At 27.8% G+C, this 19,220-nt stretch overlaps 1 protein-coding gene across 1 annotated transcript; it reads right to left on the reverse strand.

Moving 5' to 3' along the window:
• Positions 1-742: 742 nt before the first annotated feature.
• LOC107455927 (pentatricopeptide repeat-containing protein 1, mitochondrial) lies at positions 743-18,545 on the reverse strand (the record flags this gene model as incomplete). Its single annotated transcript, XM_016073656.3, is given in 9 exon segments — positions 743-966; positions 3,302-3,490; positions 5,652-5,768; positions 7,540-7,768; positions 8,909-9,360; positions 11,723-11,833; positions 12,852-13,061; positions 15,198-15,332; positions 18,218-18,545. Coding segments are annotated over 9 exon segments (1,969 nt in total), but the record flags the coding sequence as incomplete, so codon positions are not given.
• Positions 18,546-19,220: the final 675 nt, after the last annotated feature.

The raw sequence follows: 19,220 nt of genomic DNA on the forward strand, positions 1-19,220 counted from the left end.
ACATTTCCATACCATATGACTGAGCAAAGGAAGGAAGGAAGGTTTTTCACATGGAACCTAGACAGTATCGTTTTTATGCATATACGCAACGTAAGAGTTACTTTTTATAAATTGTATTGAAAAAAGAAACTAAGCAAAAACATAGCATTATATATTTCTTTAAATAATATATTTACCTGTAAAAAGTGTGAATTTCCCCCCTATATTGCATGCAAACAACAATAATTTGAATAGCAGAGATGATTGTGCTCCGGAATTCCGAATATTTCGCTGATCGTGATCCGTAAATCCAAGGTTCAGAAGTTTCAAAAAATCATCGATCACATTTATGTATAAAAATTCTTGTATATTTTATTTAATAACATCTCTTTCATTTGTAAATATTTTTTCTCATAGAATAATAAATGTGATTAAATATAAAAGTAGACTAATACATAATTGTTCATTTAAATTATACTGAATGTAATTTATTTAGAATTTAATGTTTTGAAAATATGAATGATTTAAATTTATAAAGACATTAATTTTTTGAAATGCCACATTAATGGTTTTACTTAAGAAATTTTCAAGATGTTTGAGTTGGGCTCACAATCACCCCTGGAATCACCAGGAAAACTTAAAAAGTCAACCAAAATCTATTTTTCTATGTTAAAATGAAGTTTTCTTTAAATATGCTTGACCACCACCAACTCCGTTTAGTATTTGTAATTAGTTAAATAAAGTAATAAGTGTGTTATGATTGTTTAAGGAACGAAATAAAAAAATTATTTATTCAGTTCTTGGTAATATTTTACAAGGTTCAAGAACAATTTTTTCAACAATTTCTGTTTTATATTGAGACCACACATTTTCTTCATTTTCGAATTTCATACTTGGCAACCAGGTATCGTAAAATTCACAGAATTCTTTGTACAATTTAGAAAAGTTTTCTCTTTTAAAGCATTGATGCACCTTTTTTCCATGTTCCTAAAATAGTTAAACAGAAAATATATAGACGAGTAATGAAACACATGTTATTCAGAAACATAAAAAAGAAACATTTAAATTGATAATATTAAAAAGTTTGAAGGCAATTCTGTCAAAACTTAGCTTAAAAAACAAAACACGTATATTGACTTTTTCTCAAATCAGATGCGATAGATAAATAATTATCGTGATTTTTGAACAATTATCAAGTTTTCCCTTAGAACAATTTAAACAATTTTCATTCTTTCAAAAAGTAAATGTATAGCCAGATTGGCTAAAAAATTTAAATAACAAAGCACCATTCCCTCCCTTAAAAAAAAAAAACAGGTATTGCATTTGAATATGGATAATTTGCAAATTGTAGGTTCTTTTTTTTTTATTCATTTGCGAATTAGTCTGAGTAAGATAATATATTTTCAATAAATAAATAAAAGCAAAATTATATATAAAAAAAAGACATTAAAATAAAAAAAATACCATAAATCTAACACACAAATTCAACCAACACACATAGTTCGGAATGATATTAAGTATTTAAGAGGCATTTTTTTAGTGATTAAAGCAATTAATTTATTTTTTATGATCTTGGGATGGTTAACTTCAACAAAAACCTTCAACAAGAAGTTTTCCAACCGATAATCATAGTACTAATTTTTTGTTTGTTTTATAAAACTATTACATATTGTTAAATCTAACACTGTACTTTTTTATAATTTTACACAAATAATCTACTTGCTAATACAAATAGACTCCATGATAGGAAAAAGTAAAAATTTATAAAAATTAACTTTCCTGGAGGTTTACTATTTTTTCAAGTTATTATCAAATTCTGCTGAAACTGGAACCGATATAAGTAGATATCTGTATGGCTGCCATTCCCCTAAGTATTAAAAGAGACATTTAGGCTGGTGTGAGGTGTAGGAATGGTGTTTTAGTATCCTGTGTGTCCTTTTCAAGGATGTAGTCTACCCTAATTTTATTTTGAATATTGGCTCAGACTTATCAATGGCAACTAGGGGCGAAGTAGAGCTCATTCATTTGTCCATTTTCTGGGAAAAGATATAGGCCTGGTGGATTGGTCAGTTAGATCGCTAGAACTCAACCCTATTTAAATGTGTTCTCCAATCCTTGGGCCAAGGACTGGTTCATGGATCGAATTTTACCGGCCTGCCTATTGAGCATTAAATTATCTACTGTGGTGTATTTCTCTTGGGTTTGTACAACTTTCTCTGGATGAGAGGTTAATGCATGTAATTGTATTAAATTCGAAGGCCTGTTTAAATACAATTAAATAAAAATTATTAAACAAAGAAACATCATCTAAAGTTGCACTGATACATCACATGCAATTGTATTGAATTTGAAGGCCTGTTTAAATACACTTAAATAAAAATTATAAAATTAGAAAACTATAAATATAAGCTATTAACACCCCTCTCTCCATCTCTCAGAGAGCTGTGGGGAAATTTTCAAAATTAGCTGGTCTGAAGGGATAGAAAGGTTGGAGAGCACTGTTATAGAGCAAGTCAGTGAAACTGTAGGAAGAGCAATTAGAACTTGTCACCCATTCAAAGCTCAAAAAAAGTATTGCTGAACAAGTAGGGATGATCTGCTAAATTGCCTTTTTTTCTATGAAGAAATCCCTGTAAGTCTGTACATCTGAAAGGGGCCATACTCCTATCAAACTATTTTTTTTTTGTTAGATTCTGCAGCCACTGTTTTATACCGAAATGTCATAGAGTTTCTAATTCTCTCGCACATTTGTTAAGAATTTTTGTTTTTTTTTGCAGAAAATATAATTTAGTGTATAGGCATAGTTTAAAAAGCTGGAGATTTCTAAGATAAATAAAAAAACAGCAATTATATTGTATCTACATATTAGGTAATAAATATAAAAATTATATAATAATATTAATTATATAAAATATTAATAAATATAAAAAAATCATCAAAATCCCTTGTTTTACTTCACAGTATTGTATATGATAACGATAGATGAATGAAATTTGAAGCTTATAAATGAATGAAATTAAGTAAATGATTATTTTACAACTAAATAATACAAAAGAATTTTTTTTTGGTCAATTGCAAAAAAATCGGACATTAAATTATTAAGGCAACGTTCATATTATATAATAATTTTAAAATGTAATAAGATAAAAAGCAAAAGAGCATTTAAAAAACACTACAAAAAATCACTTCACTTTTTCTTTATGTAATGCTCTTGGTGAAAAACACAAGTTTGTAAATTGTGAAGAAAAGTATAATAGTTGCATGGGATAATTATAAGATGAACAAATTGTAAATTGCATACTGTATTAAATAGTATACTCACCATATCAATTATATTTTTCTTTGCAGTTTGTAAAGTTTTATCTAACTTTCTCAAAAGTCGCTCATTTGGTTTAATATCTTGTTTTTGCATCAAAACTAAAATGTGTTGCAAATATTCCAAATCAAAACTTGTACAAGCATTTGCCAAAAGAGCTCCTGCAATTTCAATATTTGGGCAAAATCCTAAATTCTATAAATGAAAGGAAGAAATTAGAAGTAAGTACTAAATCACATTTTAATAAAAATAATTTAAGTATCCTCTTTGTCAATTGAGAATTTCATTTAGAATTTTTTGCACTTTTTTCTTCTACATACTAAACTAGTTTCTTTTATTATAATTATAAGTAAAAGTGACGCCCGGTGGCTGAGTGGTAGCGCTTCGCGCTCCAGTTCCACAGATCCCGGGTTCGATCCTCGGATCGGGCTAGGTTGACTCAGCCTTTCATCCCTTCAGTGGGTCGATAAATGAGTACAAAGCATGCTTGGGAACTAAACACTGGGGGTTCCGCGCTAGGCTGACCACCTAGCTGGAACATCTGCTCCTGCCTCCTAGAGCCCAAGGTCAAGAAAACTGAGATGAGCACAGTAGGCCTTGGCCCTCTATGGGCTGAGTTATAAGTAAAAGTGGCATATGGGAGTGAAAACTGTATACAAGGGTTTCTCTAAATGCTTAATATTTATAAGGCTAACTACTTGGATATTAATAATTTTAGATTCTTTACATTTTAAAACAGGTTTTTATCATTCAACATGATTATTCCTTTTGTAAAAACTTTGTATAGTGCAGTTTGTCTCTATACATAAATAATTAAAAATAAAAAAAAAGTGCAAGTAGTTCAATAATAAGTTGTTTTAGGCTATATTTATATGTAATTTTTTTAAATTTCTAGCAGCAGCACTTGATGTGTATATCATTCACTGGAGTGTAAAAACACGCCTTAGAGACCCAGAAGGAATAATAACAAATAAAAAATAAATGAATAAAACCATTAAAAAAGTTGAAATACAAAAACAATTAGAACAAAGGAACATGAAATAGAATATCAACAATAGAAAGATAAACAGAAAATCAGTCAGTTAGCAGTGCCGGCAGCTGTTCTCTAGCATTCCAGTATTTGTCATAGATGTTGCCAGTAACTGCAGAGCGAACCCCCATATGCTCAGTATTCATTGGGGGGTCCTCCCCGCACAAGACACAATTTGGAGAGGGAAAGATCTTAAGTCTATGGAGGTGAGCGGCAAAGCAGTCGTGCCCGGTTTCTAACCTAAAGTCAGCAACCATAATGCAGCTCGGATGATCAGGAATTTCATTCAAAGTCTCTTTCCAGGCCTTGTCACCAATTTGTTCAATTAAATTATTTTCATAACTCTTATTTATCGTATTTTTAATTATTCTATTTATGGAAGAGTAAGGAATTTCTCTCTGGTTACTCTATAAAATGTCAGTTCCTCTTTTAGCTAGAAGATCTGCCATCTCGTTTCCATAGATATTACAGTGAGAAGATACCTACTGTAACACAATATTCTTTTTTAAGCACAAAAGTTTAACAAGTAATTAAGATAACATAGTGGAGAAATAAATAAGATAACAATACAAATTGCATATCGATAACTTTTCATAAGTTAAGTTCTTTCAAATATTTGTTCATTACCAGATTCAAATCTGCTTTATTTGAACAACTACTAATAATATCAAACAATTTTGAACATTAAAACTTTTTCTAAAAAAAAAAGTCATCCTCTTGTCTAGTGTGAGTTCTGAAAAACAAATTTTAATGTTACTAAAATCTTTCTACATGCATCATACTACATTATTTTGTACAAAATGATTTAATGAATAATTTATATTTAGTACAGACCATTATAAAACAAATAAAAAAATGTGTCAAAAATTATAATATTAAAATTTGCTATTTTTATTGACATTATAAGCTACAACTAGCTTAAAGGTTATTTGAAAGCCTATTTATTACATAGCCACATAAAATTATTCTTAAATTAATGCAACTTTTTACATCCTTCACTGTTCCTCGATTGTAGATACTAAACATTGATATCATATTTCATGAAAAAATTCTTGTTTTAAACAATCTGTAACCCTACTAATTGGAAACAGTGAAAAAATTTCATGAATAAATTCCTAGTCTAAGATTCTATATGTATACAAAATTTCAGCAGGGTTGGTGAGTGACAATTATCGTACTCATTTTGCATTGCTTCAAATGTTATGTATCGTGACAAAAATATTTCTGAAAAAAAAAAAATATTCAAACAATAATTAATTCAAACAATAATAAACAATAATAATTTTTTTTAAATAATTAATGTACATTGAAATAGCGTTGACTTACTTTTAAATCATTTAAGTATGTAAGAGCTTGACTGTAAGTCCGACATCCTGTAGCTAAAACACCAAAAGTTATAACATCTGGACAAAGGCCCCATTTGCTAACTAACTCCAAAACTTGCTGAAATTATTTAAAAAAAAAATGTTTATTTATCTTATGATGATGCAAAAAAATAAGGTTTAAAATATAAATAAGCCTATATTTTAAGTAAACAATCATAAACACAATAAATAATAAAATGATCTTCTTAGGAGTATGAGTTATGGTTTTCACAATTAATCAATAGACAACTCCTGATGGGCAAAGTCTTAAACATATTGTAACGCCAAATTTAAACATTTGCCTTAATGTTATAGCTGAAAAAGAAGTTCAAGTTCTATTTTAAAATTAGTTTTGCTTTTTCCTGTATGAGGTAGAGCAAAAGCAGAAAGCAGTTTCATATGATGTTGATCAGCATCAAGGAAAATATTTATGTTTTGATTATAAGGTTGGTTAACAGGTTACTTTGCAACTAAAATAAATAAATAAAAAAAGAAAAGAAAAAAAAAGAAAAGGAAAAAAAAAAAGAAAAATAACAAAAATTCAAAGATCACACATTGTTTTATTAGGCCTATAACATTTCACATTCTATTGTAACAAATATTACATGCAAATTCTTTATTTAAGTTTTGTTTATTCTTTATTCGAGCTTTATTTAACATTTTCATTCCTAAGACTTATCATAACTATTTCCAAGACTTATATAAGATGAGAATCATATTAAACACCTTATATAAAACAGACTTATAGTGCCAAAAAATTAAAAATTATTTTGCGAGATCTCAATAATTCCTAGAATATTTTATAATCATTGTAGGATTATGTAAAAGGCAGTAAACAAAATGTATTTATTTTAAACAAAAACTTACAAATTTGAGGAAAAAATTAATAATTTTGAACAGAAAGAGGAAAAAAGCTATTGAAAGGTACTCTCATATGACTGCAGCATCAATTTTGCTAGTTAGTGGACAGTGGTTGAAAGGTACAATTTGAATCACTGATCCGAAAAAAATCTTTCAAAAATTTCAACTATATCATTCAAGAGAGAGGTTTGAAAAATTGAACTTTTTCTTTGGTTGCCATTGTTCCTATACATACCAGCTATAGACAATAGGTAATTCTGTTTTATCAAATATTGTAAATGATAACATCATTGCAACAAATTGAGGGAGAAATAGTGCTAATTAATTTAGGAAAAACATGAAAAATTGAAAAATATTAAGGCCAATGATTTGATTAATATTGGTAATAGCTACCATCAAAAAGAAAAAAATAGTTATTTACTAAAATTCAAAATTAGAAATGGTAACATATAATTTAGTAGAAGCAGAAAAAATTATCATACTGACATCAATGATGCCAAATTGTTTTTGCCAATACACTTTCGATAAAAGAATAGAATTTAAACAGACGATAAATGATGACATTACAGACTTTTATGACAGAGGGCATTAATTAAAATTTATTTAGACCCATTTAACTAACTCATATTTTGACAAACAATAACAATTGTCATATAATGTTAAGCAATTACATACCTTTTAAGAATATTAAAAACTATTAATCACAATAAAAAATGCTTAAATTAAAAATGATAGCTAAATAATGACTAAATTAAAAACAATAGAAAAATAAATTATGAGAGCAAACTATTTTAAGCTATTTTATTTAGCATAAAAGTAACATAATTAATAAAAAAGAGAACTTGCTCTAAAAACAAGCTTAGGATAATTTTATAAACTATTAATAAATGTTGGTTTATTCAAAACAAAAATATAAAAATGCAGTTTTAATTTAAAAAAAAAGAATAATTACAAATATTCTATTGTAAAATTAATACAATAATAATAACCTTAGCAGCAAAACCTTCATGTCTAAAAATCCTTCTTTTCATCAGAATATTGAAGAATCCAATATCAGGTGAGACATTATAAATATCTAAAAGAGTGATTAGTTCTTCTTCAATCTCAAAATATGGAGGTAAGCTTTCTAAGAGAAGGGTGAAAGTTTTGATGGAAGGTTTTATTTCATCTTTCTTCATATCTTCAAGGAATCCTTTGGCACCACCTAACAGAGCCATTCTGAAAATTATAAAAAAATAATAATAGTAAATATTCAATTAAAAACATTTTTTTATGATATTGCCAATTGTAGTATGATAAAAACTATGGTAATTTAAAGATAGTCAACTGATAGTATCAAGCACAGCTATTGATTTTTCAAAAAAAAAAATAAGGGAGAGCCATACATTTAGAAAGACATGAAAAAATATACAAAGATATTTTTAATGTTTTATAATATTATACTTCAGTAAAATTTGTACCAATGATTAAAAAAAACTTCAATAAAATATTCATTCTCGCTAAAAAGATTTTCTCTTTAAATAATATTTTGTAATCTAATAATGACCTCCTTTAAGAACTAAATAGAAAAAGCAGAGCTACATTTTTACTAAAAGCAGATGGCACAAAAATTATGACATTTGTCTATATCTTAAGCAAATATGGTTTGGAAAAAAATGACTTACGAAGTACGCATATAAATCAAGTAAGCCTGAATATTTTGAAGTAAATCGGATATGTTAGGACATTTTTTGAAAAGATTCAGTTGGAAAGAACAGATTCAGATTTTAGTTAAAGAAAGCTCATCATATCCCCTGGTGTAATTTTTAAGCCTCCCCCCCAAAAAAAAGAGCGCCATCAGATTAATGTTGGTATAATTATATTATATAATTATATTAACTAAAGGGAAAAACTAGATAAATTCTGGAATTAGTTCAAATCAAAAGTCTAATTTGACTGCACTTCCAACTTTTATTTATTCAATAAAACTTTCAAACAATAGAAATCAGGGATGTGGTATAATTTTCATGCGGGAAAAAAAAGAGCGCCAGCAGATTTATGTAGGCATAATTATATTATATTATATAACTATATTAACTGAAGGAAAAAATTAGATTAATTCTGGAATTAGTTCAAATCAAAAGTCATATTTGACCACACTTCCAACTTTTATATAACTATTAAAACCTCTAAACAATAGAAATCAGGGATGTGGGAAAAATTTGTGTTTTACTACCTATGCAATATGTATTTTTTCGAATTAAAAATTGTCTTTTATTATTTAGGTTGCAAATGCAATCATTATAAATATAGTTATTATAGAAAATTATTACAATTAAAAAAATATTCCTAGGTGTGATAAAAAAATTCATGACATACCTATCACTAGGAGTTTTGATTGCTTTTAGATCTAACACATCAGTTGAACCTTCAGGTCTTACTCCCAAAACACTAGGGGAAACTGTTGTAACCTGTAAGCTAAAAGAAGGATCTGGTGCTTCAATTATATGAGATGTTGATTGCTCAGAATCTTTTTTCTCAAATGTCTTAGAATTAAGTAGTTTTTCGGTGTTATCAATAACCTCCGAAGTAAGATCTTCAATGTTCTCGATTTTGCCCGAGCTTTCAATTTGTAGGATAGGTTTAGGTTCACTAAAGGTGATTTCTTTTCTTTTAAAGCCATATGGTCTTTTTAAGTAATTACTCCAGTGTTGGAGTAGAAGGCAAGAGATTTCGTCTGGACCAATACTGCAATCACGAACAGCTCTCAAAAGAAGATTGCATGTAAAAACATTAGGCATACATTTCCGTTCCTTCATTTTACGCCAAACCTAAATAAAGGAATTAGAAAAGTTTCTAAAAATAATAATAAATCTACAAAAAAGATGGAGTAAGTAATTCATACTAAGCAATTTGAAAATCCTGATGTATAATCTAATAAAAAAATACCATAATTTTTACAGATTTTGAGACAAAGTTTTAATATAATTTAAATATAAAACAATTGAAAGGATAATTCCATTCCTAATTAGTCTAATTGTTATTCTTCATAAAGAAGATCAAATTATATTTGAAATAATAGAAGAATTTAAATTTTTGATTAAATGAGGTGATAGCAAGATTTTAAGCAATATACTAGTAAAATTAGGATGAAGTAGTAAGGCTGCATAAATTTACATAATAAATTTAAAAAAAAAAAAAATTTTTTTTTTGAAGCCAGTTTTAAAATCTGTAAGCTTTACTTCACACTCATTTATTAATATATTTATTGGTATTTAATTTGCACTTAAGAGTTCCATACCAAACATTAAATGAAAGACTATATTCAATGCATTCTTAACACAAATTCTAAATAAATATTACTTCCATTTAAAAAAATTTCACAATGAAGGAAAATTTTGAAATATTGCATTAGTTTCCCTAGTAATTTACAAGCAAAGTAAACATGAAATTACAAAGAAAAATAATTCAGTTATCATTCAAGTATTTTTTAAAAAATAAATCTGAAGTTGTTGTTACAAGATATAAAAGAAAAAAAAAATACAAACAAGCTAAAAATAAATATTAAACATAATTTCAAAATCATTATTATTGAATTTTATAAATATTTTAATTATTTAAGATAAGCAATAATGAGTAACACAATACGCTATTAAAAATTTCAGTTAAAATTCTATAAAAAATTGAACTGCTTTTTTTGGGACTAAATAATAAGCTACGACATATGTAATTTTTTATTGTTTTGCTTATTCTAAGATGAGAAATTTTAGCAATATCGTTTGTGTTTAAAAAAAGACCACATACCGAAACAAAGAAGTGAGCAATTGCAAATGACCCAAAAAGAGAAAGTCTCCTCCATGATCAGATAATAACTGCAGTTGAACTATAGAACTAACATTTTTTATTCCTTCTACTACCATATAGCATTGATGATTTCCCATTTGGAACAATAACAAAATAAATGCCATTCACACTTATAAATGAGCTGTTACTTTCAGTACCAGATTTTAAGCCTCAACATCCTTAATTATCTATACATAATAATAAACGCGGCTGTGTGTGTGTCTGTAATCACAATATATCGCCCCAGAAGCTTCGCCCAGGCACGAAACTCGGCATATAATTGTGTTTTGACGTAATGAAGAAGTATTTTTTTTTCTTTTTCAAAAATTTGGATTAGTTTTTTAGTTATCAGTCATTTTGTAAGAAAATCTATGCTTTTTCATCTTCAAAGAGCCATATTCAAAAAACCATTAAAATTATACTTTTCTCCACTCTTATAAATGTATGCTAATGCTAACTTACAATTGAAATATTAATTTTCGACAACTTAAACCAATAATATACGAAGGAATTAATAATTGAATTGTAAGATTTGCATTAGTTCACATTTATCAACGTGAAGAAAAGTTTAACTTTTCTATTAAAAATGTGGCAACATATTTGATACGTAAATAGAACGCTTCGCTTTGATATATTTGTCGCTGTTCATAATTTTTATACTATCTGTATGCCGACTGACACAAGTTTTATTTTATTGCTGTTTCTTAAATATGTTATTAACTGCGTTTTAATTTTCAGCTATTGGCCAATGATGATTTCGAAAGCAACTTTTGTATAGTTATACAATTTCTAAGGCCTTTTTTTTTTTTTTTTTTTTTTTAAAAAAAACAACAAGTTTCCACCTGATAGTTATATTATAGGTTAGGTAACCATAGGCCTTAGGTTACCATAGCAAAGTTACATCTTCAAACATCCTCAAGAGCTATAACACATCTGCAGCAGAACTGGATATGAAGACAAAATTGCAGGACAGGAACACTTTAATTGTCCACTAATTTTCAGATTTCCTGCTATGTTTTAAAAAACTTTATATACTTTATAAACTTTAAACACGCAAATGTTCTTATCAAAAATAAATAAAAATAAAACAGTGCCAAGTCTCTTTGCAGTAAATACTAATAAAATATGATTAAGGATGACAAATACAATACAATAATGATAATTGAGATATAGTTTTCTGCATAGCCAGTATTCAGAATTGTAAAAATAAATAAATAAAATTCAGCAGTTTCTAAGAAAACTTGACTAGTGATAACCCATACACTCCAACAAGGATAACCTCTACAAAGCACTTTAAATAAAAATGCACAAAAAAATGCAATAAAAATAATAAACTAAATAAAATAATACTTCAATCGCATGCGTAAACCCAGACTTTTTGTCTTCCACACAACTCATCAGCAAAAAGCTATATGTTGAAACATCAATTTTAATGTCAGCTGCAGCCATTTCATCAACAATCTAGAAAAATAACAGAAATAGTTAAATGGAATAACAGGAATAGGTTAAAAAAACTTATTATAACCAGATCTTCTAAAGAGATTGTCATATGGTTTGCTTTATGTTGCATGAAATAATAAAAACATAATGTTACAAATTTTATATAATACCTTTTGTAACCTATACATGTTTAAGCAGAATATACATCTTAAACAAAATATACATGTCTTACACAAAATATACATGTTTGTGAAGAAATTAATAATTTTTCATAAGTACTAAGATATTTTCAATAGCTATTATTCAAAGCTATTAAAGAAATAAGCATAATAAAATTTGATAAATAAAAATTTAATTTTCTAAATTATGTTTCGATTTAATTTTCTCTGTTAAAAAATTATGCATGATCTAGATTTCGGAATTGAGAAGAAAACTAGTGAACTAAAATGTTGAACATAATGTGTAAAAAATTTTTTACTTCAAAAATTTAAATTAAAATTTTATTTAATCATGTTTTTTCAGGATTATTTTAAATTGAGAATGATTAAGTAGTTGTTTAACTATTACATTATTGTGTCATAAGTTCATTGTTTCTTCAAATGTCCTAGAATAATTTGCAATACTTCATTTTTCCTTTTCGAAAAATTCTTTCAGGGAGGCAGTTTACATTGGTAATAAAATAATAATTATAAAAACATACAAATTTAAATATATAAAGAGTTCTTGTATCAAATAAATTTAATCAATATTAAAATCCCCTTGCTGTAGGGCTAACCATGGGAGGTTTTCCTCCCCATGTAACGCGAATGTAGGTTATTTCCATCAAAAAGTTCTCCTTGAAGACAAATTTTCCCTCATACTTGATCCAGGGGTTCCCATGTCTTCTTTATTGAGTTCAAAATTACAAGGCTATGGAATTGAACATTAGTAGTCATAAACTCAAAACAAGGTCGGTTGTTCAATGATGGTTATAAATACATATTAAATTAAAAGGGAGGAAGTTTTAAATGTTTCAAAATAGCAGGTAAAAGTTTTATACTTGAAAAGCAGTTTCTATGTCCCCGCAACGTCCGAAGGCTTTTATCATAGCATGGTATGTTATTTGATTCATTTCCCAGTTCTTAATTTCAATTTTTTCTTTCAGTGACTTGGCTTTTTTTAGTCCATATTCAGGATAAGGACTCTCTCCACAGGAATTGAAAAGTCCTGTAAGTGTAGCAGGAGAAGGTTTCATTCCACGATCAGTCATCTAAAAATAATAAGAAATTTTAATAACATACTTAAAGAGTTTATCCAAAATCCACTTTTTTTAAGAATATGGCATGGTGTAAGGATAGAATAAGCGATTCCATTTACATGTTATAACGTGTTAAAAAACCATCAAATACACCATAAATTGCAAAGGGGCCTCAAAAGAAATGTTATAACTCAGCCCCTGGGTTGCTTTATTCCAGTGCAGAAAAAATAGCAAGCACACCAACAGATTTATGTAGGTAAATTAAAACCAAAATTTAAATATACATCTAAAATTTATTTTCTATTGTTAATAATAGCTGATGGAAAAGAAATGTGAATAACTCTGAGCTTCAAATTATAGTATTGCTTTCTTTTTTTTGGTACAGATGTTTCATTACTCCTACTCAGACTTAAATAAAATGAAAAACTTTCTCTGCTAACACAAAATCTCAGTGGAATAAATTTCTGCACACATTGATAACTCTTGTAACTAGTTTTGACTCTTTAGTCACCAAATCATTTTGGCGAAATTTGTTTGAAAATCAAGGATTTTTTTTGGATTGTTTAATTTTTATAGAAATCTACATTGATACATGCCTTAGGGGTGAGTTTGGTCAAAAACCAAAATATCTGATAATAGAATTCTAATATTGTTATACGTAAAAAACAATTGTTAAATAATTGAAAAAATACCTGAAATTTAGACAAAGAAAAAGTATGCAGGAAGCATTTATTCACAGAATGTTATCAATGCCTTAGTAAAAAAGTGAACGTGAGTACTTATTAATTGTGTGAATGTAAATCTCAGTGAATGATTTTTAAATCAAGCGAATACAAATCTCGACATTTATTTTTAAAAGCGTGTGAGTATGAATCTCAATATTTGATTTTAAAATCGTGTGAATACAAATCTTGATGTTTGATCTTAAAATGATGTACATATGAATCTCAATGCTTGATTTAAAATTGCATTCATCCGAATCTTGATGTTTGTTTTCAAAATTGCCTGAATACTGCTTTTAATATTTGATTTTAAAATCTTAAAAACGAGGGAATGCGAATATCGATGTTTCATTTTAAAATCACGTGAATATGAATTCCAATGACTAGTTTTTAAGTCACTTGAAGACAAATCATAACAGCGGTTTCTTAAATCATGTGAATACAAAACGCAATATTTGATATAAGATTGCGAAAATAAAAAACAGTATGTGTGATCTTAAATCAAGTAAACAGAAATCAAAATGAGCAATATTAAATCATGTGAATTTAATTTTTAATCGGGACAAATTTTTCGCACGTTCATGAACATTATATGGATTCACTCCTAATGTGAACTTATCGCATTGATCAGCCATAACAAAAAGTTTTGATAGTTTGAATATAATTCTTTATTTGGTCTATCATTAAAAAAATAATATTATGAATGTGAATAATAATATATGGATAAAGAGATTTGGAATTCTTTTTCAAAATAAGGACCCACTTTCAGTAAAAAGAGACCTAGAAATATGGAAGGCTAATTCTAAAGTCAAGCGTTAACACTGATGGTGCGAGGATAGAATATAAATTTATTTTGCAAAATCATTAAATAAGGCAGCTTTAAATGAACAAAATTGTTTAGTAAAAAGCTTCTTGCTGATGTTATGCTAAAAAATTAAATTTTTTTATACTCACAAAAATGTCTTATATTTTCTTTCATTAAACTTTTTTATTAAAGATATAAAAAACTTTAAATAAAACAAATTAAATAATATTAAAAAACTAATAGAAAAAAATATAGACACATCAATTTAGATTTTTGATAAATTAATGTGTAATAAATAAATAAATTTTAATACATTTTGATGTCTATGAAAGACTCTTGTTAGTAATGTTGAAAAGAACATAAATACTGAAAAATGTCATACTTCAAAATGAAATTCAAGGACTTTAAATCTAAATTAGTAATTTAAAGATAATAACATAATACTCTCACAATACTTTCCTACTAACCCAATAAGATAAGTAGAAAAACTTCAATAGCTAAATAAGATGCATTAGAATATTTAAAACAAATAATGTAGATGAGTATTTACTAGAAATACTTTTAGGTATATAAACAAATCAAATATTAATCATCCCATTAAAAATAGCAAAAATATTTTACCTGTCTAAGAAGTTTGAAAGCCATTTCTGTGTAGCCTGCCCTCCCACAAGCACCAATCATAAATGTAAAGTGGTATTTCTGCGGAACCACAAAATTTCTCTTCATCTCAACAAAAAGATCCAAAGCATCTTTCAACTACAGATAAAATTAAAATATATAACATAAATAAAACATGTCATTTCTGTTTCTTTTCAAAAAAAAAAAAAAAAATACAGTCTCAAGAGAAAAATGAGTATAATCCATGGATTAAATAGTAGACTCTTTATCAACTGGAACTGTGTTATTAGAAACTTATCAGAAGGGAAAAAAAGGATATAAGTAGTAGGGTAAGTGATAAGACTTCATTCTTCTCAATTATATATTGGACTAATCAAAACTCGTAATAAAAGTAAATATATATCTAAATATAACATATATATATACAGTCAAACCCCACTTTAGTGAACACGGTTTATAGTGAACTCCCAGATATAGTGAACGAAATGTTCGGTCCTGTGCCTTGCTATACGCGTATAATGTTATTTTTTGTGGATATAGTGAACTAAAAAAGTGAGGAAGTTGGATATAATGAACTTTTTTCTGTCTTCGACTGATTTTTTCCTTCATTTTTTTTTGTAATAATTTTGAAATTTCTACTTCAAAATAAATACATATATAAATGTTTAAAACCATCTTTAGAGGGGAAAGTAGCGATAAGCATTTTTACTTGTTTGCTTCTTTTATCTCACTTTCCAATCCCTAAACAAACCAAGCAGATGTTTCCAATCCAGACACCTGTAAGGTGTCAGTGGGATCAATATTTTTTTCTGTCAGTGGGAATGAGTATTTATTCGTTATTGGTCAAAGGGTTGGACCCAAATATGTGTTGATACGGCCCTCATTTCAACTCTTTCTTTGCTCTCAGTTCAGTTAAAAAAAGTCTGCAAACAAGAGTCTTAAATTTAACTATGGTGACCAGTAAACACATAACATTCTCCATTGATGATAAAATGGGCATAATCAGAAAAATTGAAAATGGATGCAATCAAGTTGATATTTGCAGGGAATATAAACTATCCAAATCTGCAGTTTGTAACATATGGAAAAATAGGCAATTAATAATTTCCGCTCATGAAAAAAATTTAGAAGGCGGAAAAAAAGTTGAGAAAAGCATATTACAAGGATGTTGAAGAAGCATTACTGAAGTGGTTCACCATTCGAAGAAGCCGCAATCTTCCAGTATCTGGACAAATGTCGATGAATTTGCTAAGCGATTTTATGAGACTACTTTTCTGTGTTCGAATGGCAGGTTAGACAGGTTTAAAAAGTGGAATATCAGAAATTCAGGAAAAATTATCTGAGAGTCAGGAAGTGTTTCCATATCTGATGTTGAGGATTGCTCATCAGCTAAAAATTACTAATTTTTTTTGCACGAAGACAAAGAGTAATGAAAAATAACACATTTTTTGCTACTACGTAATATTTTTCAGTCATTTACTTGAATAATGTGCAATAAAAGGGAGGAGTTTGGGAACCATTAGTTAAATTGCCAGCATAACGGATATAGTGAACTCCCGGTTATAGTGAACCAAAATTTCGGCCCCTTGAAGGTTCACTATAGCGGGGTTAGACTGTATATATATTTATTCATTCTTTTGCTTTTGCATTAATTCAACTATTAATGTTTTTATAACAATTTTACATTTTACTCGAGATTGAACTTCTCTAAATCAGGGGACTGTCTAGATTTTTCTGAGAGGTACCTATTTTGTGAAAATTTAGACATAATTTGTGAAAATTAAAATTATATTTAAAAATCAAAACAAAAATATGGTAAAAATATGGATTTATCGTTTCTTAGGAGACGCAAAAATAAAATTTCAAGAAAAAGTATTTTGTGAAATGACCTCGTTTTTCTTAAAGTTGAATTTGTGAAGGTACTGCTAAACGGTGGTAAATTTGGTTTGGACAGACCCCTGTAAATTCAAATTTATTATAACAAAGACGAGGCTACCTAGATAAAGATAAATCCAATATGAAAATGCATAAAAATTATTTATTTGAATATATAACAATAGAAAAAAAAACATAAATTACTCTTAACATAAAATCATCTTTGAAGAAAAATGGCAGCTATTTAGAATATGTGGGCAAAATAACTCAAACAGAAGCGAAGAAAGCAGTTTAAAATTGAATTATAACAAGTGTAAAAACACATCCTTTAAGTAGCTGTACTATCACTGTTCATTCCTTTCACCAAGTTGGTGTCAAACTTGAAAAGTCTGAATATTTTAAACTGTAAACTCTTTTTAAACTGTTGTCTTTAGTGAGGATGCAAAACTAGTTTTCTACATTTTTTTAATAAAAAGTTTGTTAAAATTTATACTACCAGATTCATTTGTGAATTTGCTCATCCTGAAATAAGCATTTCCCTGATTTATCAACAGTCGAATTGTGCACATAAAAAAATTATTTTCATTATCTGTTTAGTAAGGCACCTTTCAAATATTACATAAGCACATTTTTGTTAATTTCATACTCCTCTTTATCAGCAAAAATAAGTAAATTACAAGTCCCTTTTTCTTTGCTTATTCCAATACTTAACCCTTAGTTTCTTCTTTAACATTAACTGCAATAATTTAATTTTAGAATTAAAAAATTTATTGTTGACCTCTAAAACACTTGGAATAAAAATTTTAGGAATATTTTCTTTCCTCAAATTCATCTCTTATTCGAAATACTTCCTACAATCATTTTTGTCTTTATTTTACTGTCTAAGAAAATATTGGTAACAAGATAATTTTATTGCAAATTTCATTTCCTAAAAATTTTTTTTTTAAAAATGTTTGCCCCGGGGGGTGGCTATGAGTTATACCTTTCAAGTTGGCGCCTTTATGTGTTGTTTTTTTAGTTTCTCGAAGACCGCTGCCCAGAAGTTTCCAAGACATGGCGATTATTCTACTACAGATCACGATACGCTAATTTTCCCCTAAAAATCTCTAGTATTAATAAAACCATAAACAGAAAAATATTCTAATTACCCGTTTTTCCTTGACAAGAGTTTTCATTTTTTCTAAGTAAGCTGTAGGATCTCTGTACCATCTGCTAATATTTCGCACCATTGTGCTATCATCAGTCTGATCATTGTCAATTTTGGGCACTTCCCTTATATCTGGATACCACATAGGATCTTTATCGGATAGTTTACCAAAAACATTAGCTCCATCAGTTTTTCTAGGAGAAAATTTTTTAATACGCACCACTCGTTTATTAGTAGATACTTTTTTACATTTTTCAAGAGATTTCTTTAAAGTACCAAATGAATCACTGGAGTCATCTTGATGACTTGGAGCAGTTTCAGTTGAAAAGACTGCAGTAGAATAAGCTTTACGCAATAGACATGAAAACTTTTTATCCTCGCAGAATCGGTCACTGTTTACGAACTTGATTCTATTTAAACCTTGAAAAATTTGCCGATTTGTATAAAGCATTGTATAGCGAATTCTAAAAATTATTAAGGTAACTCACATTAATATGTTGTTAAAATACTTATTTTCAATATTTTGACTAGGAAACACCGATGTTTACTATTGGTATACTTGACCAGTTTGAGATTATTGCTTTAACTAAAAATTTAGCTTATAGCTTATATAGCTTTAATTCTCAACGTTTGCAGTGCCATCTGTACGTTTTAAAGAGAAACAAACATTGAGATTCTGTAACAATAAAATCTCATCATACAATAATAAAATAATGGAAGTACTTCAGAAAATATATTCAATCAATGTGGTCCCCAGTAAATTTTTGATGATTCCAAATAAAAAGCATAAATCAGGTGTTCTTATGAACATATTTTATTTTTGATTTTATGTTGTAAGTCTAAAATATTGTGTTTATATGCACGCTTTATTCATTATTGTAATGTTTTGATATGCATTTAAAAATAAAAAATAAACAAAACAAAAAAATATTTGAATTTAACAAATATATATTTATTTATTTAATATTTATATATATATAAAATTAGCTGGATGTGGCAGTGTG

Source organism: Parasteatoda tepidariorum, chromosome 2 (assembly GCF_043381705.1).
Source record: "Parasteatoda tepidariorum isolate YZ-2023 chromosome 2, CAS_Ptep_4.0, whole genome shotgun sequence".
Classification (NCBI taxonomy): domain Eukaryota; kingdom Metazoa; phylum Arthropoda; class Arachnida; order Araneae; family Theridiidae; genus Parasteatoda; species Parasteatoda tepidariorum.